Here is a 24,476-nt window from a genome sequence, read left to right on the forward strand (position 1 = left end):
TACGGCCGATCCGCTTCCTGTCGATACGTAGACTCGTCACCGTCTTTGATGAGGCCGATGACTGCGGTGTCACCTGCAAACTTCAGGAGTTTGACAGCCAGGTGTGTTGAGGTGCAGTTGTTCGTGTAGCGAGAGAAGAGCAGCGGAGAGAGGACGCAACATTGGGGCGCCCCAGTGCTGGTGGTGCGTGTGGATGAGGTGGTGTCCCTCAGCCTCACCCGCTGTGTCCTGCCCGTCAGGAAGCTGTAAATCCACCGGCAGATGGCAGGCGAGACGCTGAGCTGGAGAAGCTTGGAGGAAAGGAGTTCAGGGATGATGGTGTTGCACACAGAGCTGAAGTCCATGAACAAGATCCTCGTGTAGGTCCCCGTGCCATCGCGATGTTCTAGGACGAAGTGCAGTCCCACGTTGACTGCGTCATCCGCAGACCTGTTTGCTCGGTAGACAAACTGCAGGGGGTCCAGCAGGGGTTCCATGACGCTCTTGAGGTGGTCCAGCACGAGGCGTTCAAAGGATTTCATGACCACAGATGTCAGGGCGACAGCCCTGTCGTCATTCAGTCGTGAAATTGCAGCTTTCTTGGGGACTGGGATGATGGTGGAGCGATTGAGGCAGGGTGGTTCTTCACACAGTTCCAAAGGTCTATTAAAGATCTGTGTGAAAACGGGGACGAGCTGGTCAACGCAGACTTTAAAGCAGCTCAAGCACTGTCTGGGCCTGCCGCTTTGTTGATCGCTTGCAGCTGGTTAGCGATTGTAATCCTCGCCAAACTTTCGCAGAGTCGTTAGCAGCAAACTGTTTTCCCAGCTTTTCTGCATCATTTCGCTTTGCAAAATCGATTTCTTTTGTCAGCTGGTTTTTGGCCTGATTGTACAGGGCTCTGTCCCCACTTTGATAGGCGTCTTCTTTAGCCTGGCCAAGTTGACCAAGTTTGGCAGTGAAGCCCGGCTTGTTGTTATTGAACATGCGCAATGTCTTAGTTGGGCACACACACACACACACACACACACACACACACACACACACACGTCTTCACAGAAGCTGATGGAGGCTGTAACAATGTTTCAAAGACACTCCAGTCTGTGCAGTCTAAACAGTTCCATCTTTGCCTCATTGGTCCACTTCTTCACTGTTTTCATCACAGGCACTTTTCAGTTTGTGTCTGTATGTTGGTATTAAGTGAATTTAACAGTGATCAGACAAGCCCAAAGCTGCACGGGGAATAGCACGGTACGAGTCCTTCAGCGTGGTATCGCGGTGGTCGAGACTAAAATGTTGTTTTGCCTGGTGGGACAGGGAGTTTAGGGAGTTTGTGGTTGAGTTTTGCTTTGTTGAAGTCACCCCAAATAATGAGGGGTTAATCTGGGTGCTTTTTTTTTTTAAGATTGTTTACTTGGTCAGCCAGCGTTTGCATTGCGGCGTTCGCATTAGCCCGGGAGGGGATGCAAACACCTGCAAGGAGAATGCGTTACAATTCGAAAACAGCGAGTCCAAGTCCGAGCTGCAGTGTGTGCGGAACTCCATGACATCAGTACACCATTTTTTGTTGATGCAGAAGCGTAACCTTTAACTCTGGCGCCACCTTTTGTTTCCCCCCAATGGCTCCGTGTCGCGGTTCGCTCGGTGTAGTCGCAAGCTGGCATGCGTTCACAAAGCCACGTCTCCGTCGAGCAGAGGGCGGCAGAACGTGCAAAATCTTTGCTGGTCTTTGTGAGGAGATGAAGCTCGTCCATTTTGTCGGGTAGAGAGCGTAGATTTGTGAAGTGAATTGACGAAAGTGGCGTTGGAAATCCTCGCTGTCCTCTGTGGCGCCGTCTTCGTCTTCTCCATGTGCGATAGAGCGCAGTCGCTCCGCTCGTAAGCAACTCAGAGATTTGTGAAAGTTGGCGAACGAGGGTTCGGAGTAGACTCCCGAATGTTTAGCAAGTCCTCCCTCGTGTAAGTAAGTCGCGTAATGTTTCCAAAGACAAACGAAAAAGACAGAAACATGGACAATACTGGAGCGTGCGTTACCGAGGCGTCCACCTGTGGAGCCGCCATCTTTTTTTTAAAATTTTTTTTTATGCCACATGTGAGGAAGATGGGTTATAATAGGCAAAGGAGAGACGCTCTCTAACACAGAATTCGACAGATATGTGAACAATGTTTGATAGAAATAGGCCTTTTGTGTCCAGTAATGTTCATTTATGGCCGAGGTTACGTTCCGGAAAATCACGTAATAGACGAAATCTGCGATCAATTGTTTTGTACTTGTTATTATTACTGTACATACAACAATGATTTGTGTTTAGCTCGTGAAAAACTGGAGCAAAAACTAAAGTGTTGCATTATTGGGCATTATTCCTTTTTTGCTTTTAATCTGCAAACTATTATTTTAGGGAACTAATAGGATAATCAAGGACAACATGCAATACTTCTCACATGTTTTGATCTCCATCTCATCCAGTCAATGAAATCTCGACTTTCTTTTTGCGCTACCTTACATTGAGCTCATCTTTTACGTAGGACAATATTGTGAGTTTTGCATCTGTGCATCAGAGCTTCCTAAGCACCGACCCTTTGGTTGTCCCAGATTCTCAACCCGTCTCTTAGCTTAGTCTTAACAGTTTACTAGTAATATGTCAATTCACTTTCCTCTTACTCGGCTGTGTATATTTGCCGTTCTATTGGAAAACATCGCATGGTACTACACAAATATGAAGAACTGCTGTGAGTCACAGTTAAGCTTTTCTTTCAGTGTAAAACCAGCAGATATGTATTGTTGGTTGCAAGAGATCCCCTGAACATCTCCCCCAAAAGTGTGGGAATAATCCTTCCTATCTCTCAGGACCAGCCTCCCACGTCCGGAAATCCAGCACAGTTGGATTGCGGCCGTGTAGAAGTGTTTTGGATGCGGCGTCGCAATTGTCAATGTTGCGTTCATTTGTTTTGGAAATTGGAATTCCCCATGTGTGCTGCATTGGAGGCCGTGCCAAAGGAAATCTGTGCCTCCTCCCCGAGCTTCTGCCTCACCAGCGCAATCGCTGCCGGTCTTTGGCTGCCTTTCGCTAATGACTTTGCACCAGATCTTTCTTGCAAACAAAGTTTGTCATTTGAAAGGACAGTTTAGTTGCATTGGGGGACCCGAGGGCGTACTGCGCTTGCTTCCAATTGCTTATGTGATTAGTATGCCTCTCCCTCATCAAACTGAAGGATTGAGAAGAGAATTGTTTGTGATACCTGCTTCCTTTGCTGTTGCTGGCACAAGCATATGGTGAATCACATTTTTGCACCACCTTTTTGTCGCTCCATTCTCGCGTTTTTTGCTCCGATTCGCTTGTCGCGGTGACAACCCCGACCGAGTCCATGCCACGCATGAGCCGTCCGTCACTCGTGGGGTGGACGTCATCTCGGCTCGGAATCGACACAGACGACTCCCGTCGCCGTCGGGCAGCTGTCGTGCAGCCGCCTGCTGCCTCTTCACTGGAGCGTCGACGCTCCTCCGCCCTCGGCGCGATTACGATCTCGCTGTGTTTTTTTTGGTCCAAAGGACTTCGAGGTCAGAATTATCTTCAAAAGAGTTATTGTAAACTTTCTGTTCCATTCAGCAAGGTTTATTGTCAACTAAGAGATAAAAAGTGGAAGGATTAATGACTTCCATTCCAGAAAAGTGCGAGTACAACATATTTTGGGATCTCCGTGATTCAAAGGGACCATTTACTTCCTCAAAAATGGCTTGATTGCTGCCTGATTGAAGTTTGAGATGTGAGGATGAAGGCCAGTCATCTTGCGGCTTTGTGCACACTAGAAAAATGAGGACAAGTACATGCCCGCTGGCCTTTTCCAAAATGGACAGAAACTACCGACCAACGGCAGCTCGTGAAAAGCCGAGATCACCGCCTGCGGAGCGGTGGTAAAAGTGTGCCCTGTAACTAAAAGGGTCATCGTTTCAACTCCCCCCATCTGTACAGTAATCCCTCGTTTAGCCACAAAGCAGTGACCGTATATTATTTTGCTTCTACATATTTCAAAGCTGTACGAAGCTCCCCGTGCTCTTATTAATCTTCCCCATACTCCTATAAACCTCTACCATACTCTTAGAAACACTTTCTATACTCTTAAACACCTTTTAAACTCTTAAACATTCAGCAATGCACAGTAGCACTGTACACTATGTACCTTGTATACCTTTTAATATGTTTTAATGATTGTTTCCTTCTTTCTTTTTTTGTTTTTTTACAGTTTTGTTTTTGGCTAAGAGTCGTTCATTTTACCACCACAATATACAGCATACACTTGAATATGGAAAAAAAAAATCCGCATTGCATTGAATCCACCGCAATAGGTTGAACCACGATATAGCAAGGGAACACTTTACTGTATTTCTTCATGTAGTGGTTGGACGTTTATATTTAGTTTTCAGATCTTTTAGTTTTTTTCTAAAGCCCAAATTGTTTTCAGGTCATTAATGAAATGTTGAACACCTGTAGCTGCAAATTCTCCACATTTTCACACAAACTTCAGCTTGCTGAATGCTGTTAAGACACAGTGTGTCGCGGTAAAGATGTTGACATGCCGGTTTTAGTCAAGGTCATTACGGCCACCATCTCTTTTTTTCTCCGGAAGATAATCGGCATCTATTTGAGGTGAGGTGTTTATTAAAGTAGATGGTTCATGCAAAGATGAATTGTGTCTATTGGTGTGGAGGCCAGTATGCGGTAGCAAATACGAGCTGTGTTTTATCCTCATTTCTCATATAGTCGTACGCAGGCCCCCGTTCGTCCGTGGCTGAGGTGCCCTGAAGCAAGGCGTCACAGAATCCTACTGTGTGTCGTAATGCTGTGTGATTATTCTGTCCACTAATGGGTGAAGGGTTAAAAATTATCTGCGTGCAGTGCCACAAATAGTCCTACTTCTGTACTGATTGCTCATTTAGTATTTCGAGGTTTGACAGTCTTCTTCTCGTCTTCTAAGCATCTTGCAGCCAGACATGGGGAAGAAGTCCAAGTACAAGACGTCCGTGAAGAAAAAGACTCTCAACCCTGAATTCAATGAGGTACGCGCCCATGCAAAAGTCTTGCAACCGTGAGGCCAATTGGTTCATTTTTGCTGTCAACTGAAGACATTTGGGTTTGAGACGAGATCAACATTCAAACTATTATTTGCTGGTATATACATCTGGATATGATACACATCTTAGAATATAGCATTATCTGTAGCGAACCTTGCAAAAGTGTTGTAACAGATTACACTTGACATCTATTGAAGTGACATTTTGTTGATATCGGCGAACTTTTGGGGGTGCTATTCCAAGCGTTCGCCAGTTGTTTCAATTGTTGTTTGGTATGACCTTTCTTTTGCAGGTCAAATGCATGCTCTCTCGGGCTTGGAAGGACGCAGCCAGTCTAAAATCGTAAACTTCGCGTAACGCCCAAAATAAGCAACGACTGAAAGAGGCCACAGTGAAAGCCTGGAAAATCCAACAAAATAAGAATGTACAAATTTGCTGATGTCACTGGGTCCCAGGCTTGATGCCGGCTTGATGCCGTTATTGCAACTATTATGTCTTCACTCTAATTGATTTTTAAGTTAGCATGAGGTTTTTTTCTTACAAATCCTAATGAAGTGTAAAATGTCAATAAAAACAGAATATAATGATTTGCGATTCCTTTTCTTCCTATATACACCACAAAGACAAGATATTTAATGTTCAAAATGATTGTTTGTTTGTTTGTTTGTTTGTTTTTTGGGAGAAGAGCAAACGTTTTACTCAATGGCCCAACTTCATTGGAATTGGGTTTATTGAAGTCAGAGGTGGCAGAACCAGGGGGGCCTGGGGGCACCCCCGCTTTTGGGCCTGCCCCCTTTAACACGTATGTTTCACAGCCCTTGTTAATTGCACTGCGTGGTGCCAATCTGAGCCTATGTTGCTTATCGGTAGCAAAATTACACGTCGCAACCCATCAAAGAGTCACTTGAACAAGTGAGCACGGTTGCTCTCTTTGTTGGAAGTGCCCTCTGAGCTCTGTTTTAACTTGTATCAGAAAGAGAAATTCACCGGGAAATAATAGCTTCCAGCAAGCCTTTTCATTATTTCTGATAAACGCAAATAAGGAAATGATTTAAAAAAACAAGTTTGTTCCGTTATGTGATCAAACTATTGTATCTGAGGTAGAAATGTGTTTGTGTCTTTATTGTGCACAGGAATTTTCCTATGATGTGACTCTGGACTTGCTGGCTAAGAAAACTCTTGAGATCTCAGTGTGGGACTACGACTTGGGAATGAGCAACGACTTCATAGGTAAGCTGGCAAACTACACGATATTGCCAAATGTATTTACTAACATGCGTTGACATACTTTGTGAATGGAGCCCTATGGGGGGCACAAGCCAGTGCAAACTGTAGGCCCGTCCCAAGCCCGGATAAATGTAGAGCGATGCATCCGGCTAAACATGAGCGTTCGTCCAAAGAATTCCATACCGGATCGGTCATGGCTCGGGTTAACAACTTCGTCAACCTGCAGGCCGCCGGTGGAAATTCAGTTACTGTGGCTTGAAGTCGAAAAAGAAGACGAGGTGGAAAGCGGGTTCTTCGGCAGAAAGAGAAGAGGAAAGCACAGAGCCTAGAACTGAATGTGTGGACTTTAAATGTTGGGACTATGAGAGGAAAATCTCGGTATTTGGTTGACATGATGATGAGGAGAAAGGTTGATATATTGTGTGTCCAGGAGAGGAGGTGGAAAGGCAGTAAAGCTTGAAGTTTAGGGGCAGGGTTTAAATTATTTGACTATGGTGACGATGGGAAGAGAAATGGAGTCGGGGTTATTTTAAAAGAAGAGTTGGCTAAGAATGTCTTGGAGGTGAAAAGAGTATCAGATGGAGTGATGAGGCTGAAACTTGAAATTGAGGGTGTTATGTGTAATGTGATTAGCGGCTATGCCCCACAGGTAGGATGTGACCTAGAGGTGAAAGATAAATTCTGGAAGGAGCCTGACGAAGTAGTTCTGAGCATCCCAGACAGAGAGAGAGCCGTGATTGGCGCAGATTGTAATGGACATGTTGGTGAGGGAAACAGGGGTGATGAAGAAGTGATGGGTAAGTACGGCATTGAGGAAAGGAACTTGGAGGGACAGATGGTGGTAGACTTTGCAACAAGGATGCAAATGGCTGTAGTGAACACTTTTTTTCCAGAAGAGGCAGGAACATAGGGTGACCTACAAGAGGGGAGGTAGAAGCACACAGGTGGATTTCATCTTGTGCGGACGATGTCATCTGAAGGAGGTTACCGACTGTAAGGTTGTGGTAGGGGAGATTGTGGCTAGATAGCATAGAAGAAGACTCTGGTGGTGGGGGAGGCAGATGAAGAAGACAAAGGCAGAGCAGAGAACCACGTGGTGGAAGCTGAGAAAGGAAGAGTGTTGTTTGGCTTTTTGAGAAGAGGTGAGACAGGCTCAGGACAGGAGGATCTTCCAGAAGACTGGACCACTACAGCCGATCAGAGAGACAGGCAGGAGAGTACTTGTTATGTCTTCTGGTAGGAAAGGGGAGAAGGAAACTTGGTAGTGGAACCTTAAGTTACAGGAAACCATACAAGGAAAGAGGTTAGCTAAGAAGAAGTGGGACACTGAGAGGACAGAGGAGAGGAGAAAGGAATACATTGAGATGCGACATAGGGCAAAGGTAGAAGTGGCAAAGGTCAAACAAGAGGCATATGATGACATGTATGCCAGGTTGGACACTAAAGAAGGAGAAAAGGATCTATACATGTTGGTCAGACAGAGGGCTAGAGATGGGAAGGATGTGCAGCAGGTTAGGGTGATTAAGGATAGAGGTGGAAATGCGTTGACTGGTGGCAGTCGCATGCTGGATAGATGAAAAAAATACTTTGATGAATGAGGAAAATGAGAGAGAATGAAGGGTAGAAGAGGCAAGTGTGTTGGACCAGGAAGTTGCAATGATTAGTAAGGGGGAAGTTTGGATGGCACGAAAGAGGATGAAAAATAGAAAGGCAGTTGGTCCTGATGACATTCGTGTGGAGGTATGGAAGCATCTAGGGGAGGCTTTGGAGTTTTTGACCAGCTTGTACAACAGAATTCTAGTGGGTGAGAAGATGCCTGAGGAATGGAGGAAAAGTGTGCTGGTGCCCATTTTTAAGAACAAGGGTGATGTGCAGAGCTGTAGGAACTAATGAGGAATAAAGTTGATGAGCCACACAATGAAGTTATGGGAAAGAGTCATGGAGGCGAGACTCAGGACATATATCGTCTTCTTCATTCAAGATATCTGTAACGAATGATGGATGTTTCGAGACAGCAGATAGAGATCTTTAATTCACTTTTCCTTAGTCAAGACTGAATTTCAGCTATTAGCAATGTTATTTCGTCACGGACAAACGCCGTCACTTTTACCATTCGTGTGTACAGTGGTTTCTCTTTACAAATAATTCAGTCGCAGATATCCGCTAGTGAATTACAGACATCTACAACTGAATTGTAGAATCTGTAACCCCAGTTTGAGGTACAGAATCTACTGTACCAGTTAAATGTTAAAAGGGCCTTCTTAGCCAACTTTGGTGTGCGACCTCACAAATGCGCTTCTGGAAGAAAGCTCCAAAATTCCCATAAAGACACTCCTAAACCTTGTGGAAAAACCCCAGAAGAGTTGAAGCTGTGATAGCTGCGAAGGGTTCACCAATGTGATATTGATGGATCAAGATTAAATTCATATGCGAGTCAAACCAAGTGAACGAATACTTTTTGGCAATGCAGGTACGGCTCAGTAAATTAGAATAGTGTCAAAAAGGTTCTTTTTGTTTCATTGTTTCATTTGTTTACAGCAAATGAAAACCCAAAATTCACCATCTCTAGAAATTACAACCCCAATTCCAATGAAGTTGGGACATTGTGTTAAACACAAATAAAAACAGAATACAATGATTTGTAAACCATGTTCGACATATATTTAATTGAATACACTACAAAGACAATTATAAGATATTTAATGTTCAAACTGATAAACTTTGTTTTTAGAAAATAATAATGAACATAGAATTTGATGGCTGCAACACGTTCCAAAAAATCTGGGACACGGTCATGTTTACCACTGTGTTACATCACCTTTTCTTTGAACAACGTTCAATAAACGTTTGGGAACTGAGGACACTAATTGTTGAAGCTTTGTCGGTGGAATTCTTTCCCATTCTTGCTTCAGGTACAGCTTCAGCTGTACAACAGTCTGGGGTCTCTGTTGTCGTATTTTCCACTTTGCGTCAGTTCATCTCAGATGAGCTTGGGCCCAGAGAAGCCGGCGGTGTTTCTGGGTGTTGTTGATAAATGGTTTTTGCTTTGCATAGTAGAGTTTCAAGTTGCACTTACGGATGTAGCGCCGAACTGTATTTACTGAAGTGTTCCTGAGCCCATGAGGTGATATCCTTTACACATCGATGTCGGTTTTTGATGCAGTGCCGCCTGAGGGATCGAAGGTCACGGGCATTCAATGTCGGTTTTTGGCCTCGCCGCTTACGTGCAGTGATTTCTCCAGATTCTCTGAACCTTTTGATGATATTATGGACCGTAGATGATGAAATCCCTAAATTCCTCACAATTGTACGTTGACGAACATTGTCCTTAAACTGTTGGACTATTTTCTCACGCACTTGTTCACAAAGAGGTGAACCTCGCCCCATCTTTGCTTGTGAATGATTATGGAAGCTCCTTTTCTACCCAATCACGGCACCCACCTGTTCCCAATGAGCCTGTTGACCTGTGGGATGTTCCAAACACGTGTTTGATGAGAATTCCTCAACTTTCTCAGTCTTTTTTGCCACCTGTCCCAACTTTTTGGGAACATGTTGCACCTATAAAATTCCAAGATAATGAATATTTGCTAAAAACAAAAAAGTTGATCAGTTTGAACATTAAATACCTTGTCTTTGTAGTGTATTCAATGAAATATAGGTCGAACATGATTTGCAAATGATTGTATTCTGTTGTTATTTATGTTTAACACAACGTCCCAACTTCATTGGAGTTGGGGTTGTAGAATATTACGTAAGAAATGATCAGGAAACAATCAAAAAGATTTTTAATGTAGAAATTGCAGGAACTTTCCCTCTGAAAATCTGTATAATGTTTGAGTACTGAAAAAAAAGGACTTTTCTTGAGGGTAGGGAGACATGAGATGGGAGAATGTAGCAATTAGGAAGATAGCTGCGCAAGAGTGAATGAAAAAGACAAATTTGAGCAAATATCCAAACGGGGCCGAGCGTGGGTGGAGGATGAGACAGAGAGGGAAGTAAAGGATACATAAAAACCATAAATAGAAAAAGTGCAGGAAGCAAGAGCTAATTGTGATGCACGAGAAGTCCTATTGAGCTAGCAAAGGAGGGATTAAACATATAAAGGAAATAAGAGGCTTAAGAAAAGATTTTTTTTGGGGGGCTCTGCAGTCTTCATGCGTTCATCTCATGGACTCGCTCTTGCTAACCAGCTTTGGAACGGCCCGATGCGGACATCGTGAGGATCAGGCACATGAGGGATTCGGGAGCGATCGGAAGGCAGCAGGGTGGCACGAGGAGAACAGACGACCGCCTCCCCGGGGAGCTGGTGGTGTTCACATCAGAGCCTTTCACGTGTCGGGTGTGCGCAGCTCTCTGCTTGGTGGGCGGGACTCGCTGCTGAGATAACACAATTTTTGTTGAGTTCGGTCTGACAGCTGTTTTTAACTCATTTCTGGGTGCGCAATCCAAAACTGATATCAGTTTTCTATATCACATCAGGTTTTTGAACAAAGTGAGAACAAAGGAAATATATTCCTACAGTGGGTACGGAAAATATTCAGACCCCCTTAAATTTTTTACTCTTTGTGATTGTTTTTTCCTCATTAATGTACACACAGCACCGATATTGACAGGAAAAAACTGACTTGTTGACATTTTTGCTGATTTATTACAAAATAAAAAGTGAAATAAGCCATAAGTATTCAGACCCTTTGTTGTGACACTCATTTAACACATTGAACTCGGGTGCTGTCCATTTCTTCTGATCATCCTTGAGATAGTTCTATACCTTCATTGGAGTCCAGCTGTGTTTGATTACACTGATTGGACTTGATTAGGAAAGCCACACACCTGTCTACATAAGACCTTGTAGCTCACACTGCATGTCAGAGCAAAGGAGAATCATAAGGTCAAAGGAACTGCCTGAAGAGCTCAGAGACAGAACTGTGGCAAGCCACAGATCTGCCCAAGGTTACAAAAAAAAAAAATCTGCTGCGCTTAAGGTTCCTAAGAGCACAGTGGCCTCCATAATCCTTAAATGGAAGACGTTTGGGACGACCAGAACCCTTCCCAGAACTGGCCATCCGGCCAAACTGAGCCATCGGGGGAGAAGAGCCTTGGTGAGAGAGGTAAAGGAGAACCCAAAGATCACTGTGGCTGAGCTCCAGAGATGCAGTCGGGAGATGGGAGAAAGTTCTAGAAAGTCAACCATCACTGCAGCCCTCCACCAGTCGGGGCTTTATGGCCGAGTGGCCCGACGGAAGCCTCTCCTCAGTGCGAGACACATGAAAACCCGCATGGAGGTTGCTAAAAACACCTGAAGGACTCCAAGATGGTGACAAATAAGATTTTCTGGTCTGATGAGACCAAGATAGAACTTCTTGGCCTTAATTCTAAGCGGTATGTGTGAAGAGAACCAGGCACTGCTCATCACCTGTCCAATACAGTCCTAACAGTGAAGCACGGTGGTGGCAGCATCATGCTGTGGGAGTGTTTTTCAGCTGCAGGGACAGGACGACTGGTTTCAATCGAACGAAAGATGAATGCGGCCAAGTACGGGGATATCCTGGACCAAAACCTTCTCCAGAGTGCTCAGGACCTCAGACTGAGCCGAAGGTTCACCTTCCAATAAGACAATGACCCGAAGCACACAGCTAAAATAATGAAGGCGTGGCTTCAGAACAACTCCGTGACTGTTCTTGAATGGCCCAGCCAGAGCCCTGACTTAAACCCAATTGAGCATCTCTGGAGAGACCTGAAAATGGTTGTCCACCAACGCTCACCATACAACCTGACAGAACTGGAGAGGATCTGCCAGGCGGAATGGCAGAGGATCCCCAAATCCAGGTGTGAAAAACGTGTTGCATCATTCCCGAAAAGACTCGTGGCTGCATTAGCTCAAAAGGTGCTTCTGCTAAATACTGAGCAAAGTCTCTGAATACTTACGGCTGTGTGATATTTCAGTTTTTCTTTTTTAATAAACCTGCCAAAATTTCAACAATTCTGTCTTTTTCTTTGTGTGTACATTAATGAGGAAAAAACTAAACTTAAATGATTTTAGCAAATGGCTTCAATATAACAAAGAGTGAAAAACTGAAGGGGATCTGAATACCTTTCGTAGCCACCCACCCATCCATCCATTTTCTGAGCCGCTTCTCGTCACACGGGTCGCGGACCTGCTGGAGTCTATCCCAGCTATCATCGGGTAGAAGGCGGGGTCCACCCTGAACCGGTTGCCAGCCAATCGCCGACTTTTCGTACCCACTGTATGTAAATAAAACACACAGTTACAAGCTTTGAAAACTAAAGGCCACCGGTCGAACAAACCTTCCCTAGACCTTCGTCGTTGCAGGTTTAGCCATAGTAGCCTGCCATTTAGGTTCATTGGCGGCGGCAGAAAGACGACTGGTAGGGAAACGAGAATGGAAGAAGCCTGGCGGGTAGTGTGGCTTGACTGGGCCGGTATAGGGAAGCCAATAAATCTTCTCGGAAACACGGAGACCGTCATGCGCGAAATAGCTAAAGTTGGCATCCCGCCGAGCCAGCGAACGCAGCGCGCAAACTCTCAAAAGAAGCAAACGTACGTCGCGAGAGTCCACAGTCAGCAAAATCAGACTGCTGTTGGTGACGGTGAATTTTGAGTTTCTTTTTTTTAACATTTGTGTTACAATGAAGGGCAGAAATGACCTTTACATCATCCCTTTGTCACCAAAGTGAAGAATTGATTGTTTCAAGCTTTTACTATTTCAAGCGGTTCACAGTGTTTTTTACGCTTGTAATGCAGTTAGGACCGTTCGCCTTTCAAAAGCAAAATGTTGCTTAGTGCGTTGAACGTACCGTTACGAGAGACGCTATGATTGCAACAGTTTGACCAATCACTCAGTATCCTTATCTCCTTTCGTATTGTTTTGCTGACATTCAGATGAAGATTTTGAAAAAAATAGACATTTTACATTGTAGTTTTGTGAGATGTTTTGAGTAGTACTTGTACAAGTGTATGTCCATTTTCTTACACATTCATTATTAAATGCGTACATAGTGCACATGTATGTCACTACTTGACATACGAGCGACTACATACGTGACCACTTACATGTGTAAACATGTACATATGTATTTAAACACATTTAACGTACATGCCCTCACACATACACACATGAATCCACACGATCACACCCACCATGTACATGAATACGTATTTGAGAGCCGATGCGATTTGGACTTTTGAGAGTAAATGTAAATGTTCTCAAAATTAGATTATATCTTATTTACCATCAATTTAAAAAAAAAAAATCCAATCTAGCTTTGTTAAAGCACCATAAACCTATATTGTGTCATTCTCTAAATAAATCTGTCACTACATTATTGTATGTTTAGCAATTTAGTGCCAAGAGATCCTATTGAATAAATCAAAACTGAAATTAAAAATGTAAAAAAAATAATCATAAAGAAGGAAGTCAAGGAAAGAAAATATCAAAATATTAGTGTTGTTGTTCTGGTGGCGTGCGTTTGTTCTGGCTGAGACGCAAATGTTCCTGACGAAACCAAAATGTTCTTGACAAAATATCCAGAGTGTTCCTGAGAGGCGATGGTAGCGGTCGATGGCATTTATGGAGAAATCAGAATATCGCAAATGGATTTTTGCGGGTGTCAAAGTCAACTTTGCCGTCGCTCGCTTCCTCGCAGCGACGGCCCTCGGGCTCAGGGAACATCTGCGCGTCTCCTTTGGGAGTCGGCGGGAGTGTTTTGTGGAGAAGCTCCCTGTACGGGTTCAGACGTCGTTCGTCTCTTGCGTGAGAGCGGAAAGGGACGTGGAAATGGAACGCGTTCCCACAGTTCATTTCGGAGCCAAGAGGCGTCGCGCGGCTTTGGTTTTGCGCAGCGCCGCCGTTCTACGATTTGCTGACATTTCCCGCTTCTTTCCGCGTGCGACGGCGGCCGAGGGAAAGGCCGTATCGTAACCCCGCGTGGCAAATGACCGTGCCTCTCTCGCAGTCTGTCGCTCCATCACCCGGCTGGCTCGTTTCCTGCATATTTGTCACCTCCCGCCCCTGGCGCGCCGTTGCCTCACCCTTTCGAGCCAAACTTCTTTGGGTCCCGAATCCAGGTTGCGTCCTTACTCTGTGGTTTGTTTGGGCCTGTGCTTCCAGGTGGCGTGGAGCTGGGCATCGACGCGAGCGGACAGAGACTCCGACACTGGTTCGAGTGTCTGAAAAACAAAGGGAAAAAAGTGGAGTGCTGGCACACGCTCACACAGCAAGGAGCCCCCAGCGGCGACAAAACGGACTAAATGGCAGCCGACACACACGAAAGATAGCGAACACGCAATAAGAATCGTGTGATCGTCACGAAGCCGAAAGCCATCATTTCATCATCCAACAGCGCCGATTATTTGGAAATGATCTTCGTTCTGACATCGGTGATGTTAAAAGGTGTGCTAATTATTTTGGGGAAGGTAAACCAAATTGCCCTCGTAAGTGTAACAAATGCGTACTCGCAACGTTGTCATTTCGACCTTGTGGATGTCCTCGCGAACGAAGCGCTGATTAGCATTCACTTCATGGACGAGGCCGGCAGCCGCGTGACTCTTTGGGCCTGATTTACTCTTCAAAAAATAAGATTGACTCAGATCCCAAATTGCTCCCTCGCCGGAACATGTAGCGCGCGCTGTTGCCGGTGGCACTGCGAGTCATCTGGTAAGCTCGCGACCTTTTTACTCACGTCACAAATAGTGGGTGCTAAATTGCTTGTGCGCTCGCTCTAACACACAGGTGTCAAACTCACGGCCCGGGTTCCAAATCTGGCCCGCCGAAGCAAATCACTTGTGTCAACTTCCACGACTCTTGCACCAAAATTTGAAAATGTCTTCTGTAACAAATAATACTGTTGAGATGTTGCAAGCATTTTTTCCGTGACCTTTCTACAGTAACTTGATGGGAGGGTGAGGGTTTAACAGTAACCCGGTTTAACGGTAAAGAGTGCTGGAATCCGACGCCCCGCCTTGGCAATATCTTTTGTATTTCGTGATGACCGACTGTCAAACATTTCACAAGAATCGGTGGGGAAACGTCCACGCGCCCTAAACTGGAACTCGCATCATAAAATGAGGCACGCGGAGCTAAACTAATCCATTTTGCTCACCATTAACTCATCATCAGGAACCATCACGGTCCCGAGTTTATTGGGGTACCCGCACTCCAAACCAGCTGGCAGTAAAACTGTTTGCTAGCCGCCAGAAAACACAAGAAGAAGAAAAGTCGGCGTCATAGCGAGTTGAGACAACAGACAGACGCTAGTAGCGGCCGCGAGACACATTCGGATCGGCTGTGGGGGAAAGTTTCATGTTCACTGTGGAGAGCGTTCGAGGGGCGGATCGGACGAGGTCGGTGCTGTTGGATAGCTGTGCGCTATGAGCGCGGCAACGCGTCCGACACGTCAATGCGTATCGGACGGCGTCGACCACGTGTGCCGATCCACGCAAAAGAAAACAGCAGTTCAGCGACGTCTTTAAGAAGCCACTCCATCTCCAATCAGACAAAGAGCTATTGGCAATCGGCATATCCATTTCTGCAGCTATGCGCCCACACAGCCATACTTCGAGTATTTATTTCAAGGTGGAAGCAAGTCCGGGGGCAAGTCATTGTTACCCGGCTGCGCACGCCACCGCAGCCCCCTGCGAGGAGCTTTGATAGCTTTCTCAACAACAGATGACAGACATACTGACTGCAAACGGATCTGCCTTGACTACTGACAATGTACACAAAGTATTTTGTCCCAAAAAATGAATTACTGGAAAATACAATAAAGCTTGAGTACAAATGCTCTACAGCTCATATCAAATGATCCCTCTATATCGATTGTAAATGTTCTAAATGACACTTTGTTGGACAAACTGTTCCTTACGCGACTGTTTACGAAGAAGAAATGAAAAGAAACTTTTCCTGTTGTACCGAACTCGTCCTGAAACGTAACCCCAAAACTGAGGTACACAGAACCGTGACGTCTGTGGACCGTTACACCGGTATCATGAACTATACTATTTAAGGCTACTCGTCAAAAGATAGCAATACATATAATTTGTAATATTTTCATTTGAATCTTTTATTTGCATGATTTCACGTTTGTCCTTTTCAAGGAGCTGCGGGGCAGCGCACTGGCACCCTCTGTTGAACAATATGATGAGGCGATGAAACATTTTTGTGGTTTCGCAGTCAAAAGGGCAAAGCGTATCAACAGCGCGGCCTCTGACAAAAACGCGTTTGACACGCCTGCTTTAACTGCGCTGGTGGCAACAGCTGTCAAATTGGATTTTGCGCTTGACCTTGTGAAGATGCTTTTCACAATGGAACATTTTGGAGAACACCGCAAACGCAAAAGGAAGTGAGGCACGTGAGGGAATTGGAAGGGTTAGTGGAAGAGAATGCAAATATTACTCAGTTAAAGAAAATACATTTTGGGGAAGTCAGGACCTGCAAAAAAAGGCCACGCTTCCTTTGTGTGATTAAGCTCACCCTTTGCGCGTGACAATTGAATGTACGAGTACGTGTCCGTCCTGCGTAACATCGGCTTTCAAATGTGGGACAGAACGCCAGAAAAACTGCTCTGGAAGAGGCCGGCGGAAATCACCCGCACGCATTGAAATGCAGACTTGAAAGGAGTTTGGCCATCGGTGATGTGGCATGACTCCTTCTTGTGGCTGGCGAGCAAGTCAGCCCTTAGATCACAGGTGTCAAACTCAAGGCCTGGGGGCCACATCTGGCCTGCCAGGTCATTTCATGTGGCCCGAGGAAGCAAATCATATGCGTCGACTTCACGTTTCTTGCTAAAATACTAAAATTACAAATTGTTTTCACTTTTAATAACATTGCATCTCAATATCTCGCTTTGAAAATAAATTGAATTAAAGATGAACAAACTGTTTTTTACTGGCTAGTAGCCATTTTTTGGGGTTATATGGCTGATAAACTATTTTGCCAAAAGTATTCGCTCACCTGCTTTGTCTCAGATATGTATTTAAGGGACAGCCCATTCTTAATCTATATGGTTTAATATGACATCAGTACACCATCTGCAGTTATAGCATCTTAAACTCTTCTTGGACGGCTTTCCACAAGGTCTAGGAGTGGGTTTATGGGAATTTATGACCATTTTTCCAGAAGCGCATTTGTGAGGTTACACACTGATGTTGGACGCGAAGGCCTGGCTCTCAGTCTCTGCTCTAATTCGTCCAGAAGTGTTCTATAGGGTTGAGGTCAGGACTCTGTGTAGGCCAGTCAAGTTCATCCACATCAAACTCTCTCTCATGAACCGTGATTTGTGCAGCAGGGATGACCCCTTCCTCTTCCAACATGTCTGTGCACCAGTGCTCAAAGCAAGGTCCATAAAGCCATGGATGAGAGAGACTGGCCTGCAGAGTCCTGACCTCAACCCCATAGAACACCTTTGGGATGAATTAGAGCGGAGACTGAGAGCCAGGCCTTCTTGTCGAACATCAGTGTGTGACCACGCCGATGCGCTTGTGGAAAAATAATCATAAATTCCCATAAACTCATTCCTAAACCTTGTTGAAAGCCTTCCCACAAGAGTTGAAGTTGTTACAGCTTCACAGGGTAGACCAGCACCATATGAAAGCATATGGATTTAAAATGGATATCACTAAAATCATATGCGAGTCAAGGCAGGTGAGCCAATACTTTTGGCAATATAGTGTATGTTAAGCCAATTCCTCGGTTGTTTGTGTCGGTTTATTTTTCTGAAAGTGACCAAATCAACCCATTGTAGAGTTACCAAATAAGCAGATTTGGGGGCTTATTTTGACCGAAATAGTTGGGTTATTCATTGAACCAAGAAAGTTGGCTTAAATGAATAGCCCAATGTTTGGGGTCAGGTTGACCCAAGTAGTCGTCAGTCCCTTTTTGACCCAGTAAAATGAACCCAATTTGGGTTAGTTTTAACCCGTTTTTAGAGTGTGCACGACAGCTTTGCGCGCTGCCTTTTGGAAGATGCAAAATCAGCCATCGCGATTGGTCTCAGGGTTATGAAATCACATTGCATACGCGAGAGTCGCCTAGTTCATAAACTCCTCAGCGTGCCCCGTTAGTAAATCCGCTTCCACGTTTGTTTGCGTAACTAATCAAATTTGGCCCTTTTAGCACAAGCAAACTTTTAGTAAATCAGACCCATGGTGTCAATACACCCTCGCTGGCTTGTTTGTAACGCAGCATCGTTAGTACACAAGCACAAAAGGATCCAGTCGGTGGATTTGTTCCTTGACCATGTCAGTGTTTTGAACGTTTTGTCCTTCATTGTCTTTGCGACTCTGTAATCTGTGTGCGTGTGCCTCCATTTTCTGTCTGTGCAGCATCTGTCTTCACATCGTGCCCCATTCGGAAATGGGGCACGATGAACTTCAATAAGTGAACTTCAATAAGCACAGTGTGTGTGTCTGTCGATGTGTGTGCGTGCATGCCAAACAATAACGGGACTGAAGGACGAGAAAGCAGCTCACCCGAGAGAACCCCTCTGCTGCCTCCGGTGGTTGCAGGCGTGTTTATTTTGCGGATTTCGTTGCCGTGGGGCCAAAATCTGAAATGTCCAAATTTGGTCCATTTCTTCTTCTTTTTTTTTTTTCTTCACAAATATTTGTCAGTTCCCCACACAGGTATGATATTTTTGTAATCATTTTATCTTGTTAATGACTCCAAAAACATTTTTTTTCTTTTTTTTTCTTTCCTGAACAGTGACAGTTTTGTAGGAACAAGGTTTCCGCCCGACACCGGCGATTTGTTCCTGAAAAAACTGTCAATCATCTCCTCGTCTTGCAACTTTTGAGGCAGCTGCACAATCTAATGAGATCCAATTCAAAATGTGTCTCTCACAAAGACAACAATGATCACTTTTGAATAATTCTTCCAGAGAGGAATTCATTGTTTGAGTTTGAGTTTATAGTTAGCCAGACAACAACAACAACAAACATTGCGTACAATTACACAAATGAACTAAACAACAAATGCACTGCAATAAACTGCATTTCACCAGACGAACCCATTGACCGGCAGGGACCGGGGTGGGCCGTTGTCCGGGCTCTTACCCTCCATCCCCACAATTTATCAAACGATAATTGAGCCACGAAGATTATTCCATAATGGCACTACCCCGTTACAAAAAAAATGTCCTCATGTCCAAATGAGTACGTTTAAGCTGGAGTTTTCAGTGACGACCCCTTGCTGGTGTATTTATCAGTGACTGCTTGTAACATTTTCCCTCTAATGAAACCACAAAAGCTGAGCAGCATTTTGCTTCAGCGCTCGTGTCGGCTCTCTTTAGATCGGGTGCCGAATGAAGTGTTTCTGCCTTGGTGCTTTCACTGTGCTGCATACCCATCGACGTGCAGAAAGATTGATGTCTGAGAGGTGAGCTTTTCATTGTGACTTCAAGTGTGCAATATCAATCAATAAATGATGCAACGTTTATTTCCTGCAGGCCAAGATCATGCATTTGCAAATGGCTGTTGTCACGTGACTGTTTACAGCTCCTCCAATGCACCTTTGTAAAGTATGTTCTTGGACACCCATGACATAAGGACTTCTTTTTATACCACGGAATACTGTATCAGGTTGATCTTCATGCACTGAGTGGCAAAGATGACCCGAAGTCTCGTTTGAAAGTTGGCAGTCAGCAAAAGCGTCCCCAGCTGAATGTGTGCATGCCGACTGCGTGCGCGCGCATATTGGCCGGCCTTCGTTCGGCTCTCATTTCTCAACGCAGTCCCGACGACGGTTGGGAATCTCTGACATGAGGCCCGTTCGATACGGATCTAGATACACGGGTAGCGATTCGATTCAAAAACGATAGCTTTACAGGCGCAGTGATTCGATACGATTCGCGATTCGATGCGGAAAAAGTGCGATAGTTAACATTTGCAGGTGTAGATGCTAATTATTAAGAACCGTGACTTGACTTAACCCTTCCATCCATCCATTTTCTTTACCGCTTCTCCTCACGCGGGTCACGGGCTGCTGGAGCCTATCCCAGCTATCGTCAGGCGGGAGGCGGGGTACACCCTGAACCGGTCGCCAGCCAATCGCAGGGCACATAGAAACAAACAACCATTCGTGCACACATTCACACCTAAGGGCAATTTAGAGTCTTCAATCAAGCTACCACGCATGTTTTTGGGGTGTGGGAGGAAAACGGAGTGCCCGGAAAAAAGCCACGCAGGCACGGGGAGAACATGCAAACGCCGCACAGGCGGGGCCGGGATTTGAACCCCGGTCCCCAGAACTGCGAGGCAGATGTGCTAAGCAGTCGTCACCGTGCCGCCTAATAAAAAAACGAAAAAATAAAAAAAGTAATTACCTGATTCATTAAATCATGAATCAATTGGGGCTAATCACAATTTTTGGTTCATTCTCACTGATCACACCCAAGCATGATTACCTCCAGACCTCTTCAATCAATAAATCACTGAAACAGAATCTGTCCCGACTAAATCCAGATCTAAAAAATGACACAAGCCAAACAAATTCCAGAACAGTCGAGAAATAAAGTCATTGAGATCTATCAGTCTGGGAAGGGTTACAAAAGGCGTTTCTAAAGCTTTAGGATTCCAGCGAACTGCAGGGAGAGCCATTATCCTCACATGGTGAAAACATGGAACAGTGGTGAACCTTCCCCAGCCTACGAAGAACTCATCCAGGAGGCCACAAAGGAACTCAGGACAACTTCTATTGACCACGGGGTCAGCCGTGGACCAATGGTTAAGCTCATCGCCCGGCACCCTGGGATCCCCGGTTCACGACCCTGACCGGACCATCCACCAACATCTCCCAGACTCACGGCTGTGGTGTCCTTGAGCAAGACACCGATACCCCAAACGGCTCCCGGGGCGCTTAAGTTTCCCCCCCCTGCTCCAGTGTGTTCCACCAACAAGTGTGTGTGTTCACTGTGATGGGTAAAATGCAGAGAACAAATTTCATGTGCTGGTCTTCATGACAATGGAGATGGTTCTTCTTCTGAAGAAGAACTGCAGGCCTCCCTTGCCTCAGTTAAGGTCTGAGTTCATGACACAACAATAAGGAAGAGACTGCAGGCATCCAAAAATGGCATCCATGGTGAAAACCACTGATCAGCAAAAAGAACATAAAGGCACAACTTTTGCAAAAAAAAAAAAAAAAAAAAAAACTTTTGGGGGATTATTATATGGACTGCCGAGATGAAAGTTGAAGGCGTGTGTCTCGTTACATCTGGCATAAATGTAGCACAGCATTTCAGAAAAAGAACATCATACCAACAGTCAAACATGGTGGTGGAAGTGTGATGGTCTTGGGGTGCCTTGTTCCTTCAGGACCTGGACAACTTGCTGCGCCTGATGGAACCATGAATTCTGCTCTTTAACAGAAAATCCTGCAGGAGAATGTTCAGCCATCAGTTTGTAAACTCAGGCTGAACCACACTTGGGTTCTGCAGCAGCATAATGATCCAAATCACACCAACAAGTCAACTTCTGAATGGCTTGAAAAAAAACTAAATGAAGGTTTTGGAGCGGCCTCGTCAAAGTCCAGACTTGAATCCGATTGAAATGCAGTGGCATGACCTTCAAAATGCCGTTCATGCTGGAAAACCCTCCATTTGTGCTGAATTCAAACAATTGTGCAAGGAAGAGTGGGCCAAAATATCTCCACAGAGATGTGAAAGACTCGTTGTCAGTTCTTGATTTCAGTTGTTGCGGCTGAGGATGGCCCAACCAGTTCTTGGGTTTAGGGAGCCAGTACTTTTTCACACAGGGCCAAGGTAACTTGTTTTCTTTCTTTAATAAATGAAATTACCATTTAAAAACATTTTAAGTTCACTTGGGTTATATTAATCTGATATTTACATTTGTTGGATGATCTTAAACATTAATGTGGGAAAACTTGAGGAGGCCCATGCTTTTCACACGTACTGCTTTTTTATTTGTATGTTTTATTTTTTGCCGCTTGCGCACAGACTTTTGGAACTTTTAAGTGGTGATGAAGAGCTTAGTTCAACTGGAGATTATTGTGTCAGCTTCGGGACATACCAGGCATCGCGTGCTCTCGGTAATTTCCTTTTAGGGTCGCACGGTACCAAGACTGGAACGTATAAGTGGACCGCGAGGACTCGAGTAGAAGCATTACTTTTGCTGAGTTATAGCCCATTTAATTACCGAGACGTACCCACCTTTGCCATATTGTCTGCATGTTTACAATCATTTTCCGGCGGCGGACTTGAGACAAGGTACGTACCGTGACGTCGCAGTCAATGTTTACAACTCCTGGGGGAACGCTTCTTCGCTATCGCTGTGACCACTAAAGTAGCTTAACTACTGAAAAGCTATTTGATGTTGAAAGAGTGACGCGACGGAGAAATGTAGTTACACCAGTAGAGTCGCTACTTTCCACCACTGCTGTGTTTGGTTGTAAACATAGCGTTACCTGCGGAGCACGGCGCGGGTCCTCTCGCGCTTGTTTTACGAGATGAAAACCGTAAAGCCTCAGGCCGCCGATTCCTAGCTTCGCGTTATCCGGTCCGCAGCCCTACAACCGATGTATCGAAGGATTCCTGGCGGATTTTGTATCGATAACGGAGTCCGCTACCGATACAGTCCTATCTCTCGCCTTTACGAACGGATATCCGGTCACATCGGTTTACGGTTCCCAATCCTTGTCCCGACTCCTCCCTAACCAGGCTCCGGTCCACGAAAGCACGCCCATAGTCAGCCGGAGGCCCGGCGTAGTTATCAGTCCAGTCGAGCCCTTCGACGACCTCGGGAATGTCTCGTTGGCGAATGGCGGAAAGGGCTCGGCTTTCGAAATCAGCTACGAACACGAAAGGAAAAGCTTTAGCCAGCACGGTGGCTCCTTCTCGACTTTCTCTATGCGTCAAAAGCTCCCAGAACGCAGGCAGTGAGATCTTCAAAGCAAACTGAAATTACTGTGTTCCATTTTTGGAAGTGACTCCGCCCCTCTTGCGTGCTTGAATTGCTTTCATTCGATGTGCAATGTAGGGCTGCTTGTTAGCCATAACCGTCAGTGTGCTGATGCGTTGGCGGTTCGTGTCATCCATCCCGTGTGTTTGTTTTGTTTGCCATTCAGGACGTTTTGCCTTTGACACTCACCTGCCTCGGTAAAGGGCACGAGCGGCGACTTTGCCCCGGCTGTCGCTGCCGCTGTCCCGATCGCAGTGGGCCCGACCGGCATCACGTGCTCACGTCGCGTCGCTACTTCGCCAAATGAATTCAAGTTGTTTCACGTTGTGACTTTGGAAAATAAACGACGACAGCGTAGCAAATAATTTGAAATGACTTTGTTCATTTTTCACTTGCAATTCTAATTGTCTTTTGGTTTCAAATCAAACATGTTTTTGTTTTTGTTTGTCACTCAAAGTATGCATCACAACAAGCGCGGATGTGCGAACCCCGGCATCGGGAACTATTGGACTTTTCGAATCCGGTAGGCAAGCCATGGATAAATCCAAGAAAAGAAATGTTTCCTAAGAAAACAACGTTCAATGCTTCGCTCCATTAACTGTATTAAAATCAAACGTCGCTTGCGCCTCACAGATGACAGCTTTTCCAATTATATGTGTGAAAATGAAGGTGAGGTCTACAGCCGTGATGTGCCGACGCTTTACGCTGAGGTTCAGGAGCAAAATTCTCCTTCTCCAGGTCAAATTGAAGAAAGTCGGATTGGCTAGTATTTCGCTTGTATGCAGGATATTTTACGTTGTCGAGGGAAATAGTTCTTTTTATTCCAAGTTGACAGCCGAGTGCGCACTCCACACGCGATCCAATGATGACGGAACACAGACGCAGACGGCCATTTTGGTTCGGCTTCAAGTTCATCAATACGAGGAGGACTCAAATGGACATTGGCTTATTTATTTGAACTTAAGCTTCGACAAAGCGTCTTTTTTCAGCGTTCAAATGTTGTTGTTTTTTTTTAACATGCACAAATAAAATGTTGTGTTCCTTGTAGTAGTTCATTGATTTCATAAATGCCAGCAAAAGGATTGTGTAAGTGTGCCAGTTTTTGGACCTGGTCGTGTGTGTGTGTAATGAAAGGAAAACAACACACATCGTGTTCAAATGTAGAAAAAAACAAAACAAAAACATGCTCTTACTGCCTCAAATCCAAATACTTACACACTTGCTTGAATGACCCCGCCCTCCAAAAAATAAAATACATTTTGTGAATTATTT

General features: G+C 45.0%; 1 protein-coding gene across 9 annotated transcripts in view; it reads left to right on the forward strand.

Annotated features, from left to right (window-relative positions):
* The window catches only part of doc2d (double C2-like domains, delta), a 56,448-nt gene extending 32,197 nt beyond the window's left edge, over positions 1 to 24,251 (forward strand). For 2 of the 9 annotated variants that reach the window (XM_061771097.1, XM_061771096.1), the window contains 3 exons: positions 4,954 to 5,035; positions 6,184 to 6,280; positions 10,468 to 10,911. In XM_061771097.1, the coding sequence (XP_061627081.1) occupies positions 4,954 to 5,035; positions 6,184 to 6,280; positions 10,468 to 10,658 (370 nt within the window). In that variant the 3' untranslated portion in view covers positions 10,659 to 10,911. Of the gene's footprint in view, positions 1 to 4,953; positions 5,036 to 6,183; positions 6,281 to 10,467; positions 10,922 to 14,406; positions 16,081 to 19,582 lie in introns of those variants that run through there. The other 7 variants (XR_009788194.1, XR_009788193.1, XM_061771098.1 and 4 more) reach the window with 7 other exon arrangements.
* The last annotated feature ends 225 nt before the right edge of the window (positions 24,252 to 24,476 follow it).

Source organism: Phyllopteryx taeniolatus, chromosome 4 (genome assembly GCF_024500385.1).
Source record: "Phyllopteryx taeniolatus isolate TA_2022b chromosome 4, UOR_Ptae_1.2, whole genome shotgun sequence".
Taxonomy (NCBI): Eukaryota; Metazoa; Chordata; class Actinopteri; order Syngnathiformes; family Syngnathidae; genus Phyllopteryx; species Phyllopteryx taeniolatus.